Source organism: Eubalaena glacialis, chromosome 6 (genome assembly GCF_028564815.1).
Source record: "Eubalaena glacialis isolate mEubGla1 chromosome 6, mEubGla1.1.hap2.+ XY, whole genome shotgun sequence".
NCBI classification, from domain to species: domain Eukaryota; kingdom Metazoa; phylum Chordata; class Mammalia; order Artiodactyla; family Balaenidae; genus Eubalaena; species Eubalaena glacialis.
Window position 1 is genome coordinate 119,732,609 of NC_083721.1, and position 16,879 is coordinate 119,749,487.

At 37.4% G+C, this 16,879-nt stretch overlaps 1 protein-coding gene across 1 annotated transcript in view; it reads left to right on the plus strand.

The window, feature by feature from the left end:
• The window catches only part of LOC133093038 (ceruloplasmin-like), a 39,179-nt gene extending 26,805 nt beyond the window's left edge, over window positions 1–12,374 (plus strand). Inside the window, 5 exon segments of the mRNA XM_061192766.1 lie at window positions 26–151; window positions 3,289–3,398; window positions 4,344–4,545; window positions 7,073–7,212; window positions 12,216–12,374. Of these exon segments, the coding sequence (XP_061048749.1) occupies window positions 26–151; window positions 3,289–3,398; window positions 4,344–4,545; window positions 7,073–7,212; window positions 12,216–12,374 (737 nt within the window).
• Window positions 12,375–16,879: the final 4,505 nt, after the last annotated feature.

Consider the following 16,879-nt stretch of genomic DNA (forward strand, 5'->3'; position numbering starts at 1 on the left):
ACATTTTCCGTTTTCTATTTCCTAGGTCCCATAATATTTCTTAGCCCTGGTGAGAAACTCTATACTGTCTTTAAAAATAGTGCCTCAAGGCCATATTCTATTCATGCTCATGGGGTGAAAACAAACTATTCCACTGTTTTTCCAACACAGCAGGTAACTGCTTTGGGAGAAAGAAAAGTCCCAAAGCTTTTATGCAGGACTGTGGGGCTAACATTTGCTCTTTTTTTCCTGTTTTTGTTTGTTGGTTGGTTTTGTGGAATACCTACTATATGCCATGCCATACTTTTTTTTAATTGAAGTATAGTTGATTTACAATATTATATTAGTTTCATGTGTACAACATAGTGACTCAAAAATTTTATAGATTATACTCCATTTATAGTTATTATAAAATACTGGATTTATTCCCTATACTGTATAATACAATATATCATTATAGCTTATTTATTTTATACATAGTAGTTTGTACCTCTTAATCCCCTGCTCTTATCTTGCCCCTCTCCACTTCTCTCTTCTCACTGGTAACCACTATTTTGTTCTCTATATCCATGAGTTTTTTTCTTTTTTGTTATATTTACTAGTTTGTTTTATTTTTTAGATTTCACATATAAGTGATATTATAGTATTTGTCTTTCTCTATCTGAGTTATTTCACTAAACATAATACCCTCCAGGTCCATCCGTGTAGTTGCAAATGGCAAAATTTCATTCTTTGTTATGGTGAGTAGTATTCCGTTGTGTGTATGTGTGTGTGTGTGTGTGTATAACATCTTCTTTATCTACTCATCTGTTGAAGGACATTTAAGTTGCTTCCTTATCTTGGCTATTGTAAATAATGTTGCTATGAACTTTGGGTTCTATGTATATTTTCAAATTAGTGTTTTCACTTTCTTTGGATATATATCCATGAGTGGAATTGCTGGATCATATGGTAGTTCTATTTTTAGTTTTTTGAGGAACCTCCATACTGTTTTCCATAATGGTTGTTCCAATTTACAAACAAAACCTAAAGTTAGTGGAAGAAAGAAAGCATAAAGATCAGAACAGAGATAAATGAAATAGAGATTTCAAAAAGCAATAGAAAAGATTAATGAAACTAAGAGTTGGTTCTTCAAAAAGATAAACAAAATTGATAAACCTTTAGTCAGACTCATCAAGAAAAAGAGAGAGAGGGCCCAAATCAATAAAACCAGAAATGAAAGAAAATTTACAACTGACACCACAGGAATATAAATGATCATAAGAGATTACTACAAACAATTATATGCTAATAAAATGGACAACCTAGAAGAAATGAATAAATTCCTAGAAACATAAAATTTTCCAAGACTGAATCAGGAAGAAAAATAGAAAACATGAACAGATCAATTACCAGTAATGAAATTGAATCAATTAAAATTTTTTAAAAACCCCAACAAACAAAAGTCCAGCACCAGATAGCTTCACAGGTGAATTCTACTAAATGTTTAGACAACAGTTAACACCTATCTTTCTTAAACTATTCCAAAAAATTGCAGAGGAAGGAATGCTTCCAAACTTATTCTATGAGGCTAGCATCACCCTGATACCAAGACCAGACAAAGCTATCACAAAAAAAGAAAATTATAGGCCAATATCACTGATGAACACAGATGCAAAAATCCTCAACAAAATACTAGCAAACCAAATTCAATGATATATTAAAAGGATCATATTCCATAATCAAGTGGGATTTATCCCAAGGATGCAAGGATGGTTCAATATCTACAACTCAATCAGTGTGATACCTCACATCAATAAATTGAAGAGTAAAACCATATGATCTTCTCAATAGATGCAGAAGACGTTTTGAAAAATTTCAACATCTATTTATGATAAAAACTCTCAACAAAGTTGGTATAGAGAGAACATACCTCATCATAATAAAGGCCATATATGACAAGAACACAGCTAACATTATACTCAATGATGAAAAGCTGAAAACATTTCCTCTAAGGTCAGGAGCAAGACAAGGATGTCCACTCTCACCATTTTTATTCAACATAGTATTGGAAGTCCCAGCAACAGCAATCAAACAAGAAAAAGAAATAAAAGGAATCCAAACTGGAAAACAAGAAGTAAAACTGTCACTGTTTGCAGATGATATGATACTATACATAGAAAATTGTAAAGATGCCACCAAAAAACTGCTAGAGCTCATCAATGAATTTGGTAAATTTGAAGGATACAAAATTAATATACAGAAATTTGTTGCATTTCTATACACTAACAACAAAATATCAGAAAGACAAATTAAGGAATAAATTAAGAGATTAGGGGTTTCCCTGGTGGTGCAGTGGTTGAGAATCTGCCTGCCAATGCAGGGGACATGGGTTCAAGCCCTGATCTGGGAAGATCCCACATGCCGCGGAGCAATTGGGCCCATGAGCCACAACTACTGAGCCTGCGCATCTGGAGCCTGTGCTCCGCAACAAGAGAGGCCGCGACAGTGAGAGGCCCACGCAGCACGATGAAGAGTGGCCCCTGCTCGCCACAACTAGAGAAAGCCCTCGCACAGAAATGAAGACCCAACATAGCCAAAAATAAATTAATTAAAAAAAAAAGATTTGGAAGTGGGGAGGCTGAAGATGGGGTTGGTTAGTGGAGAAGGAAGACTATGTCACAGGTGCTTGGGAAAATTAACTTAAGCCTCGGGAAGGGGGGAGATGTAGAATGATATAGCAAGGGATGAGGGTGGGGACCAAAAGAACTTTCCTGCAAGAGTCAAGAGGATTTATATTAAGTAGGGCTAATGCAAACAACTTTGGGGGTGGGAAGGAGGTGCATGTGATCCACAAATTGGAAGGTTCAGAGCTGTAATTCAAAACAATTTTGTCACATTTCAAAGGCTGAGTTATCTTCACTACAATAAATATTCATTGAACAAATGAATTAGATATTTAATGATTGATGTTTTTCAACGGCAGAATCACTATAAAGTTTTGATCCTGTAACACTGAGAACATAATAGCCAACACTGATAGTGACATCGACCTTGCCCTGTGGGCCAGGTAATGCAACACCAAGGGCTTCCTTTGCACCATCTTGTCTAATCCCTAAATCCCCATTTTATGTGCATGAGGAAACAAAAATCCAGAACGTGTAAACACATTGACTAAGACCACTAAGCAAGGAGCTGTAGAGACGGAAGTAAAAACAAGGACTGTGCTGTTTAATATTTGTATAGCTTTAGAGTTTGTTCATTATCTGCTTCTCCATAAAGAAGTGTGATTTAAAAGATTCTATTTAAATACATTGTATTTGCCTATTTCAGGAGAGATCCGAACATACATTTGGCAGATTCCTGAAAGAACTGGTCCTACCTCAAAGGACTTTGAGTGCATACCTTGGTTTTACTATTCAACTGTGGACGTGGTTATGGTAAACCTTAAATCCCAGTTTTTATCCTCTCTCCTCTTAGAAATTATAATGAAAGAAAGGAGTTTATTTTTCTTTTCTAAAAAATCTTAGTTTTATGTAAACTTTCTAAATACTGCCCATTTTTAATTCTACACAGGTTTGCATTTTTCAAGTGCAAACTAAATTATTACATTATGATTACTTAGATTTAGGATATTTTCCAAAATGTTACAGTGGATTGGAAGATATAGAGATATATAGATATATGTAAAATTATATGATAATACCCTCTTCTTTGCTTCATTGAATAAGATTTGGGTTCCAGAAAACAAAGTATGGAGTTTTAAAATTCTATGATTAGTGACAAATAAATGCATACATAGTATATATCTTTTTAAAACTCTCAACTCTGGAGTTCCAGTTTATTTGTATTTTAAAAAAAAAAACAAAAAACAAAGAGTTCACTCTTTGGCCTTTTAGTTATTTTTGGCTTACTCTCCACCAAACCAAGAACAGACACAGACATTCAACCCCAAAACAAAATAAATATAAACAAACCAATGTTCCCAGCTGAAAGTGGCTGCGGAGGCAGAGGCATCACAGAGGCGGGGATCTGAGACCTTTAGACACGTCTGTCAACCAACTCCAGTGCCAGGGACTTCTAATTAAAACCAAAGTTCTGTTTTTTAATTAAAATTTCAAAGATAGAGCTAAATCCACTAAGGAATGTGTCTAAAATCCCTTTCAGGAGTTTGTTCTTCTCTTCAGACCTCAACTCTAATGAGTGAGATGATCACTTTTTTCAATCAAGAATTTAGCATGTCAAATATTTTTTTCCTTACACTTAGAATCCTAATCATTCAAAACTCAGGATCTGACCTCACTCGAACTAAAACTTGTTTCCACTCTTTTCCTTGACTGGGGAAAGTTGTGGGCACAGTTTATCATCTTGCTTTGCCTCTCCAGGATCTTAATAGCAGACTGGTAGGTCCTTTGATCGTATGTCGAAAAGACACCAAAGCCAGCATAGTTCACCGTGTTCTCCACTTCATGATTGTTAATGAGAATAAATCCTGGTACTTTGAAGAAAACATCAATACCTATTCTCAAGAATCAAACCAAGTAGACAGGAGTGATGCTACTCTTGACCTCAGCAACCAAATGCACGGTAATGCCCACTCACTAACTCACTGACTGTAGCCTACAGGTTGTTCTGCCCAAAGGAAACAGACAAAGGTTTACATCTGTCACTCTCAGAACAGTTTAAAGAACATGATCACATAGAGCTGGGGTGCAGATCACGTGGACCAAGAGCCAGACGGTAAAGAGTTAGACTTGTAGACCGTAGGGTCTCCACCGTGAGCTGTCTTCTATTCAAACCTTGCGCCACAAAAGCACCCAGAGAAAAGACATAAACAAATGTAAGTGGTAAGTAAATAATGTAAGTAAAAGTCAATAAAACCGCATTTATGGGCACTGGAATTTGTATTTCACACAATTTTCACAGGTAAGGAAATATTATTCTTTTTTGATGTTTTCCAACTGTTTAGTAATTTAAAAACCATTCTTTGCTCATGAGCCATAGAGAAAAGGGCAGTGAGTGGGCTGGAACTGGCATGAAGGCTGCAGACCACTGTCCTAGCAGCATTGTGAATTCTAATGTCTCTGGAGCCCTGCGGGCAATGTAAAACCGAGGAGATCAGCTATCATTTCTGGAGGGTCTGACTACAGGCTCTTCTAAGTATTTTACCTGGATGGACTGAGGGAGAGCTAGGGTTTGAGGCAAACTGAAGAGCACACGGCCCACCCACTCTTCCCCACCACCATTACCAAAGGAACTTCATAGGCAGAACCTTTAAAAATCCCATGCTCATCAACCAAAACTCTTTTATAGGTTCATTGTGACTAGATTCGCCTTATTTATGACCTACACCCCTCCTCATCTAGAATCACAGTAATAAGACAATTATTCAAATTAAAAAGCATATAAACAATCTCACTTATCACAGTCTTACTGAGTCAAACTTCAGGTCCCAATCCTTTCACCTGAGGAGGTTCAGGGATATGACTGGTTAAGGAATCCTTAACTAAGGCAAATCCAAATATGATCATTTTCAACTTCTTAGGTTTTATCCCCCTGCAAGAAATATATGTAAATTTAAAATTAATTCGAGGACAACATCCATTCTATCCATAGTCTTTTAATAAGCATCACAGAGGGCACAAAGCACTGTCCTAGGCCCTAAGGAGTTACAAAAGCCATAAGATGGGTCGTCTCTCAAGTTGTTCAGTGTGCTGCCACAGTGCAAGGCTGACTTGAGGAGATGCCGTGACAGAAATATAAACAGTGCTGTGTTTTAAATTCTTATTTGGGAGGTCAAAAAACGCTTCATGAAGGGGAGGAGAACTTTGAGTTGAGTATTTAAGGATGCCTATGAGTCTGTCTAGTAGAGAACGAATGACCTTCCAGGTGGAAAGAAGAATGTAAGCTAAGTCACACAGCACCTGGAAAGAAAAAGCCATCTGTGTGTGGAAGACCCTGAATACCCTGTTAACAATTTAAACTTGATCCAAACCGGGGTTTCTCAAGCTTGCCACTGTTGACATTTTGGGTCGGATAACTCTTTGTGGTGAGGCTGTCCGGTGCATTGTAGGATGCTTAGCAGCACCCATACCTTCAACCCCCTAGATGCCAGTAGCCCCTTCCCCCAAGTTGTGAGAACTAAAAAATGTCTCCAGGCACTGACTCCCCTGGAGGACAAAATCCTGTTGAGAACCACTGTACTAAAGGCTTCAAGAGCACTGAGCTAGGGAACAATAGCAATAGATGTGTGTTTTAGGAACAACTCTGGCACTTATGCTCCAAGTGTGGTCCGTGGTCCAGCAGTAGCAGCATCCCTTGGGAGCTTGTTAGAAATGCAGAATTTTAGGTTTCACAGACCCAGTGAATCACAATCTGCATTTTAACAAGATTCCTCCAGCCACGTGCACATTAAAGTTTGAGAAGCACTGATCTAAAGCAGAGTCTCCTAGTTTTTTTTCTATTACATCCCTCCATCAGCTAAAAGTGTTAGAGCCCAACCTCTATAGATATCTGGTTATTAATTATATGTTTGTGCCACTGTAATAATGTATTCTCTGCATTTCCAAAGATGCACACAAAGTAGAAAAGTAAAAAGGAGGATATATATAAAGAGAGAGAGGTTTTTTTTTAATTTTAATATTTTCTTCCCATTACCCGTTGGAAGCCACACCTGGAGAGGATTAGCGAGGGGGCGAGACAAGACCTCAGGCAAATGGCCATTCCAGTCATACTGGTAACAGATCATGAAGGTTTGATGTAAGACAGTTAAATGGGAACACATTCCTAATATTCTAAGCCTCTTGTGATACTTTTAAGTATACTTTAAATATAGAGATATATTTAAGTATCCACCAATGTAAGTATCCTCAGTTGTGAACTATTCTAGACCAACCCGATTATGTTAAAGCAAAGTCAGTGCCTCATTTCCTCAGGCAAGGAAAACTCTCTATCTAGCATTAGACACACCCATGAGTGGGTGGCTTGGTCATATTTAACGGCTTCCTTAGGCTGGCTTTAAAACCCTCATGGCCTCTGAAAATATCATGGTGCTTTTTAAAAAAACATATTACTTCAAATCCTTGTTGAATATAATAAACTATGTCCCCCACAGCAATTAATGGAAGAATGTTTGGAAATAACCAAGGCCTGACATTTCATGTTAGGGATGAAGTGAATTGGTATCTGATTGGCATGGGGGGTGAGTTTGACCTGCACACAGTTCACTTTCATGGCCACAGCTTTCAATACACGGTAAGAGGCCTGGGCATCTCCCTTTAGTTACTGTGGTACCTTGTAATCCAGTTATTGGGGCAGCATGGCAAGATAACAGGACAGGAAAGGAAATGACCACGCCAGGACTGAGGTTCAATACATACAATCTGCAATATATCTGATGCAAGTAAATAGTTATACCTTTAGCTTTTTATATCTCACAGACATTTGATAAATGCTTCTGAATATATGAATTGCATTTCTTACTCTGTTCTGATGCTTCTCAATAAGTAAATAAAACATCTATAATCATCCTTAGTTTTACCCTTTCTTTCCCAACTTATTTATTTATTTTTTAAAGGAATTCCTTTATTTTTATTTTATTTATTTATTTATTTATTTTTGGCTGTGTTGGGTTTTCGTTTCTGTGCAAGGGCTTTCTCTAGTTGTGGTGAGCGGGGGCCACTCTTCATCGCGGTGCGCGGGCCTCTCACTATCGCGGCCTCTCTTGTTGCGGAGCACAGGCTCCAGACGCGCAGGCTCAGTATTTGTGGCTCACGGGCCTAGTTGCTCCACGGCATGTGGGATACTCCCAGACCAGGGCTCGTACCTGCGTCCCCTGCATTGGCAGGCAGATTCTCAACCACTGTGCCACCAGGGAAGCCCCCAACTTATTTTTTTAATTTTCAAACTCTCAGTAACATAAAAGAAAAACTCCTTGAACACATATACATTTTGCTGCATTTGCTTTCTCTCTATATATGTTTTTTTCTGAATCCAATTGAAAGTAAATTGCAAACATCGTGACTCTTCACTCCTAAATACTAAAGCATGTGCATCCTAAGACTAAAGACAATCTGCCTCAACCACAATAACATTATCACCTGCTTCAAATTAACATTAATTCAATAATATAATCTAACATACAGTCCATTCAAATATCACCAGTTGTTCCCAAAACGCTCTTTGTAACTTTTCTTAATCCAAGATCTAATCATTTATATTTAGCATTTGGTTGTCATTGTCGTAGCTTTCCTAAAATCAGGAGACCTTTTCCTTTTTTTAATTGATCTTTCATGATATTTTGTTTTTGAAGCGTCCAGGTCAGTTTTGTAGAACGTTCCATATTCTGTATTGTCCTGATCGTTTCCTTGTGATTGGATCCATGTCAAACACCTTTGGCAAGAGCACTACATGGGTGATGCTGTGTACTTCTCATACATCACATCAAGAGGCACACAAGGTCAGCAGGTCCTAATACTGTGAAGGCTAAGTTTGATAACTTTATGAAGGTGATGTGTACCATTCTCCCCATTTTAAAAGTAACATCTTCTTATTGTAGTTAATAAGTAATCTGTAAAGTTACTTTTTATATAGTTTATTACAACAATTTTTCATCTTGTAGTTTTAAAAAGGATCCATTGATGATCGTTGTCTGACTCAATTTTTATAATGGGGATTACAAATGGTGGCCTTCCAATTCTATTATTCCTTTAATATTTGTAATCAAATTAAAATATGGAATTAGGTGTGAACTGGCTTTATGGTAACTTTATTATTATTATTATTATTGCCATCTTTTTCTACTTTATGAGTTCTTACTCTCTTTATATCTTCTGTCTGAATTGCTTTCCATCACCCCACCTGTCATATTTCTTTACAATTTTTTTTCACTGACTACTTTTGATAGCTATTTCTCTAATTTATTACAAGTATTTTCAATTTTATCTTTCCTCTTTCTATCTCCAAGTGAGTATCATTTATTTACTTAAAGAGCATTTTCTTTATTTCCTCATCCTAATCCCTTATATAAACATTAATGTGCAATTGAAGATGAATTATATTTTATGTATTTGACACCTCAAACTTTTAATCTAGCCACTTGGCATAATACAGTCTATCTTTTACACATTGATAGAAGCTTCACATAAAGTGTTCCTGAATTCTAGATGCATTCAGTTCATAGTTACTTTAATGCTCTGGGCCTATCATAGAAATAACTTAAATGATCGTGTGTGACAATTTACACAAAGCTTTATTGGTGTGTTGCTTTCTTTTCTTTAATAAACAAATTTATTTCCCTTAAACTTTTTTTTGCTTAAAAACTAATTTTAGGGGCTTCCCTCGTGGCGCAGTGGTTGAGAATCTGCCTGCCAATGCAGGGCACACGGGTTCGAGCCCTGGTCTGGGAAGATCCCACATGCCGCGGAGCAACTAGGCCCGTGAGCCACAACTACTGAGCCTGCGCGTCTGGAGCCTGTGCTCCGCAACAAGAGAGGCCACGATAATGAGAGGCCTGCGCACCGCGATGAAGAGTGGCCCCCGCTTGCCGCAACTAGAGAAAGCCCTCGCACAGAAACGAATACCCAACACAGCCAAACATAAATAAATAAATTTTAAAAATAAAATAAAATAAAGTGCATGAAAATTGTTTAATTAAAAAAACAAAACAAAACAACCCTAATTTTATAACAGAGAATTTTATATAATAAAGTAGAGAGAATAAAATAATGAACCTCTTTATCCATCACCCACGCCCAACAATCATGACATTTCTATGCTTCCATCTATGCTCCCCATATTTTTTAAGGAAAAGCCTAGATAATAGGGTTGTTATTAAGTTCATAACTGTTTATATTAGACTTTAAAAACTAGAACAAAAGAGATTAGAATCCGGTTACAGTTTTTTACAGTGTATTTGTTGTTCAATTCAGATTGCTCAGCTCAGCAAATGCCTATGATATTCCTAGAACCATGCCAAGTGTTGTGTGGAGATGAAAGGAAACCAGAGTTATCTTTCAGGGGCTACATCTACATAAATGATCATATTATTAGGTGTCAAATTAAGTGGACTTCATGGTAACATTTCTATAATGATGATTATAGCTAACCTTTATTAAGTCCTCATGTGCCAGATGCTATGCTTAGTGTTTTGCATGGATTCCTCATTGAGCCCACACAACTTTCCTATGAAAGAGGTACTATTTTACCACCATTTTATAGGGAAATGGAGGATTAACAAGGTAAAGAACTTTCCAACAAGCAGGAAGTGTTAAACGTAGGATTTGAACCCCTGGCTCTGACTCCAGAGCCCCTCACTCTTAGCCTTTTCAGAAAGCTGCTTCCCTTAAGAATGATCCTATTTGGGACTTCCCTGGTGGCGCAGTGGTTAAGAATCTGCCTGCCAATGCAGGGGACATGGGTTTGAGCCCTGGTCTGGGAAGATCCCACATGCTGCGGAGCAACTAAGCCCGTGCACCACAACTACTGAGCCTGTGCTCTAGAGCCCGCGAGCCACAGCTACTGAGCCCGCGTGCCACAACTACTGAAGCCCGCGTGCCTAGAGCCTGCGCTCCGCAACAAGAGAAGCCACCGCAACAAGAAGCCTGCGCACCGCAACGAAGACCCAACACAGACAAATAAATAAATAATTAAATTTATTTTTTAAAAAAAGAATGATCCTATTTGTACCACGGAACCTGGTACCATCAGTTGTCAACTCTAGCCACTCACTCCAAACCCATCACAGATGGACACAAATAGTCTTCCCCTCCCCTTGAGGTTAAACTTAAGTACTCCAGCAATGATGCAGCTGCTGGTCTGTATTCCCTGGAACATCTAGGCACAGCAGAGCAGCCCCCTGGGGTTACTAACAGGGTCTTGGGACAAGCCAGCCAGTCACTTCCTATTCCCTAAGGCTGTGGTTTCCTTTGGTGCCAGGGCTCCAGGTACATATGGTACATTTACTAATACCTTGGACATTGTCAGTTCTTAGTTAAAATTGTTTCATATTGTTCTCCAAATTTTCTGACATCTTAGAAATGTATCTATGTCATCCATATCATTGTCACTTTAGATGCAAAATTAATTTCCCTAAATAGCAATGACTCAAGTGGGAGATGGCTCAGCCTTCCCCCTACCTTCTAATATCTCCAGGGAGTCTTGAGAGCCTAAGTTTCTTCTAGCCATCTCCAACTCTCATTTCCTGCTCCTGCTCAGTTTTCTGGCTTCTCACCTCCTGTGGCTGGTATTTCCTCATGTCTCTGTGCAGCTCCAAATTGGAACACACCCCCATTTCTTAGGACTCACTTAACCAAGCACAAAATCAAGGCCATTGTGGGTCATAGACTTCAAGTGAAATTTTGGGGGTAAATAAGAGGGTTTTTATTATTATTATTACACAGTGAAAGCATCACCATTTGTTGTTACCATTTGACATTAAATGCCCTTGTCTTTAATTATCCCCCCACAATGCATGGTTGAGAACCTCTGGCTCTCCTGCTTTTTATTCTCACCCTCAAGACTTCTTTCTCTGCATTCTTCCTCTCCACATTCTCTTGACTTCTCTCCTCTCCTCACATTATTCTGGATCCCATCTTGAGCTGCACTCTCCAACACATCCCCCATCCTCCAAATACCTCCCGTATTATTATACAGAGAAATTCATCTCCCTCTTACTCTCTTTCTAATCTAACCTAGCCAGGCCCTGGGCTTCATTTATCAAAATCAAAGTAGCCTACAGATGAGATAGTCTCCTAAACCTCAGGTTCTCTGCTTAGGAGAGAAATTGGCCATTAAAGCCCTCAGCCCTCAGGCCCAACCCCAGAAGGCAGAGGTAGCTCCACTTCTTCCTGTAACCATGAGTTTTCCTGATAGCTACATCTAGAGAAATGATCATCTTCATATCACCAACATCTCTAGTTAGAAATATTTCAGTTAAAACCTTTGGGATTTGTGAAACCGATGTTCTCTGAAATCTAGAGCATTCTGTGTGAGACGCTGACAAGGTACCTAACACGGATATGGACACAGGCATCCTGTTAGAGCAAGATGTTTTCCCGGTGGCCTATCACTAAAAAGTTCTAGGACTTCCTTCTCCAAACTCTCAATTGTATTCAGAGGAGAGGTGCAGTGGTACCTAATGCATTCTAATCGTCATCTGACGAAGTATATAGAAATGAGGAGTTATAGCAAACAGTAAGGTGTGTAAATGACTGATACCTCTTATAAGCTATTTAATTGTGTTTTGTCTTTTTGTTGAGGATTCGGGAGAGTATCACTCTGATGTTTATGACCTTCCTCCTGGGATCTATCAAACTGTAGAAATGTATCCAAGAGATGTTGGAATCTGGTTATTTCATTGCCATATCAATGTTCACATTGGGGCTGGAATGGAAAGCACTTACACTCTAATCAAGTGAAAAGGTACGCCAAATTAATTAGAAGTGATGATATTTAAATAAACTCAGTGTTTATATAAGGATATCTGATCCACTGGACATTTACATGTTATGACACACCACTCATTCATTCAAAGACGACTGTTTTGACAGGACCAAGATAATCTAGCTTTATTTTCTTTACCAAATTTAGGTAACTATATCTGATCTGATAAAAGATACTTCAGAATTAAATGCAATTTCTAGATTCCTACAATATATGCATGAGGATTTGAACAGATAATTCATAGAAGATGAAATACAAATGACTATTGAACCTATAAAGATATCTAAACTTGCTTATAATCAAATCACTTAAAATTGCATTTAAACAACAGTAAGATACTTTTTGAATGAGAAAGCCATCAATTTGGCAAAGTTTTTTTTTTCCAGTGATAGTATCAATAACAGTGTGGTGAGAGGGTGCAATGCACATACTTTGGTGGAAGTATATACTGTTTCCACAACTATGGAAAGAAACTAAATAATGATTCTAATAATTTTATTTTCACATTCAAGTGACATTTTATTTCCTCTCATTCCCATCTCCCCTTTCTCCAATACATTTTATTAGCAACTTCAGTATGAAAATAGTGTCTTTGTTACTGAGATTTTCATCAGTTCCTTAGTTACTTAGACTGTTCATGAAGTCATTATCCTTTTTTGACAGAATGATTCTAATATTTTGACTCAGTAATTTTACCTGACACTTGATCTCAGAAAATTATCAGCAATGCTGAAAAATATTTATCACCATATTATTTTGTGTTGGTGGAAAACCAAAAATGAGGAAATGATCTATAAGTTTTGCTACATTTATCATCTAAAGTATTATCGCACTTTAAAAATCATGCCTTAAAATTTTAATGAGAAAATGCTTATAATACAATACTAAGCGATTAAAAAAGCAGTCTTCAAAATAGTATTTGAAATATAATTCAAATTTTATATATAAAACATATATATGTATATATATATACATATAAAGACTAAACAGAAATTTACTGAAATGTTAATAGTGACTCTCTCTAGGTAGTGAAATTATAAATGAGGTTTATTTTCTTCTTGTACGTTTCTGTTTCTGCTGAGGTTACTGTAAAGTTTAAATTACTTTTAAAATCAGGAAAACTATTGAACATATATGTCATACACTATTTAAAATAGGCTGTGCCACTCTCGAGTTTTGTGGATATTTTTTCCGTGGGGTCCGCTCTGAATACAAAGACCACATTTCTCACAAAACCAAAAACATACTAGCCCCAAATATAATTTTTACCTGCAACATCATATTAACACCAAGAATAATATTAACACAGTAATACTAATTATTACTCTTATTCCTATAATCATTCATATTTATTCTTTTTTTTTAATCGTAGTTGATTTACAATGTGTTAGTTTCAGGTGTACAACAAAGTGATTCAGATATATATATTATATATATATATATACTTTATTCTTTTCCCTTATAGGGTATTACAAAATATTGAGTATAGTTCTCTGTGCTATACAGTAGGTTCTTGTTGGTTAGCTATTTTATTTTATTTTATTTTATTTTATTATTTTTTTGGCCGCACCACGCGGCTTGCAAGATCTTAGTTCCCCGACTAGGGATCAAACCCGTGCCACCTGCAGTAGAAGCACAGAATCTTAACCACTGGACTGCCAGGGAAGTCCCGGTTATCTATTTTATATACAGTACTGTATATATGTTAATCCCAAACTCCTAACATATTATCTTTTTTTCACATCTTTATTGGAGGATAATTACTTTACAATGTTTTGTTAGTTTCTGCTGTACAACAAAGTGAATCAGCTGTATGTATACATATATCCCCATACCCCCTCCCTCTTGAGCCTCCCTCCCACCCTCCCTATCCCACCCCTCTAGGTCATCACAAAGCATCGAATTGATCTCCCTGTGCTATGCAGTAGCTTCCCACTAGCCATCCATTTTACCTTTGGTAGTGTATATACGTCAGTGCCACTCTCTCGCTTTGTCCCAGCTTCCTCTTCCCACCCCCCCGGTGTCCTCAAGTCCATTCTCTACGTCTGTGTCTTTATTCCTGCCCTTAATAAAAGAGATTTTCGTGTGCTGTCCAAAAAATAAATCCTTCACTTATAACATGGTTTCTCTGGGAAACTAAATTTTTGTGTTACAAATACTCTGAAGCAAGAAAGTTGGGTCTCAGGTCTTCTGTCCACATGACAAAGTGACAGTGATGTTGCTATCAACTTAGTAAGTAAATTTTTTCTTACAAAAGCACTGGTAGTCATTTTAAGGATGTTCTTAAGACTTATATAAACCTTATATTTTTTCCTTAAAGGTATGTAACCATTTTAGCTAAAGTTGCTGAAGAAGAAAAACTTCAGGGATGAAGGAGTGTAGGAGGGGCTGTCCAAAGACTTTCATGGCAATGTGCCAGGAAACTAGCTTGAAATAAAAGTTTTCTTGGTGAATTTCACCTATGAGCTGCTTCCTCTTTCTGTGGACTGTGTCCATGGAGTAGAGTCTATGGGGTATAACCAGGCTTTTAACAAATGGCAATGGGGGTGGGCAAGAGGGACAAAAAGAGCAGGTATAAACAGAAGTCTAGCTTGGTTAGAAAAAAACCACACCATCCAAGATTTTACCCTAAACTAGGACATTTGCAAACATTTGAAAAATGAAATTCTCATATCATGGGTAAGCATATGAATCAGTATTTAAATGCAAATCCATATACTGTACTGTGCCTTAGGCTTGGAAGACTTCAGTTTTCAGAATGTATAAGCTCCAGTTTTCCAGAAGCAAAAATAAGGACTCATGCCCTGTCCTTGCATCTAGCACTATTAACAGTTGGGATGCCTTCTGCTAACAGAAAACCCAGCTAAAAGGGAATTATCAATGGTGATTGTCTCAAATTTTTTAAAAAATTTAGGAGATAGGTGCCTGCTGGGTTGATTCAGCAACTTGATGATATGAAGGCCAGTGTCTCTAATGCCATCGGCCTTTTCCTCATGACTGTTGCCTCATGGTTGCAAGATGGTTGCTGTGGCTCCAAATATTACTTCAGGTTGAAGACAGAGAAGTAGAAAAAAGGAGTAGCACCAACCACATCTTTTCATTTTATCAAGAAAGCAAAAAATCTTCTAAGGAGACCCAGCCAACTTCTGCTTATGTCTCATTGGTCATAAATATTATCTGGCTACTCTTAATTGCAAGGAAGGCTGGAAACAAGCTTTTGTAGCCTCTATAGTAGAAATAACAGGGAGAAGGAATTAGAAATATCTTGTGGGTTGGCTAACAAGCCTCTGCCTTAGACAATTAGTAAGAATATTTGAAAGCAGGAATTCGTTAAACAAAAGGGTTCAACATGAAAATTGAAACCAAAATCAGACTTTTCATTCTTTTCACTTTTTCACCTCTGAATTTCACAAGTAATGCATGAATACCTGGAGTATTATCAAGCATATCCCTGACATCATATCATTTCACCCCAAAATACTCCAATATGTGTCTCCAGAAGAAGACTTTTTAAAAATTAATATACTAATAATGCTATTGTAACATGGGACAAAATTAGCAATACTATTTCACTCTTTGATATTGAAACTAACCAGAACCTATAAAATATGCAACTACCACCCCCATCCACCCCAAGAAACATCCAAGTCTGAGAGTTTTTAAAAAGTGTTACTGATAAAACTAGAGTATTCTTTAAGAAACTGCAAAAGATGGTGCCCAAATCTCACCAAGAATAATGCCTAATTCATCCACTCATTCATTTATTTAAGAACACAATCCTAGACTTTGGGATTCAGAGACAGACAGGAAGATAGTCTATTAAAATAAACCCTGATTTAATGGATATGTGAAATGTGATTTAGTGAATGGAGTTGAGTGGAAGGGTGGCCATCTGCATGCATTCTTAACAGGGAAGAGTCAAAGACTCAGACTGCATCAGTGGGATGTGTCTCCTGCACGACTATTGGAAGGTGCTCTTATTCTAACGATGAGTACCCATTATCTAAACAGAAATACTGTTAGTACAAAAAATTTAAAAATAAAAAAAACTAAAGGAATATGCTTTAAGAAAATGCACTTGGGAATTCTCTGGTGGTCCAGTGGTTAAGACTCGGCACTTTCACTGCCGTGGGCCCGGGTTCGATCACTGGTCAGGGAACTAAGATCCCGCAAGCTGCGTGATGAGGCCAAAAAAGAAAAAAGAAAAGAAAAAGAAATACACTCCTTTGCTCAAATTCTATACCTACCAAGACTACTTTGTTCCAAAATATTTTCTGAGTAAGTCTATAAACAAAGTGTTTAAGAGGCCAATAGTATATGCCCATCTTCCTTTACTTTTCAATGAATAAATTTTATATTGATTTATTCTCCAAGTTTGTTTAAAATCAATTAGCCGGGGCTTCCCTGGTGGCACAGTGGTTAAGAATCCGCCTGCTAATGCAGGGGACACGGGTTCGAGCTCTTGTCCGGCCACAGAGCA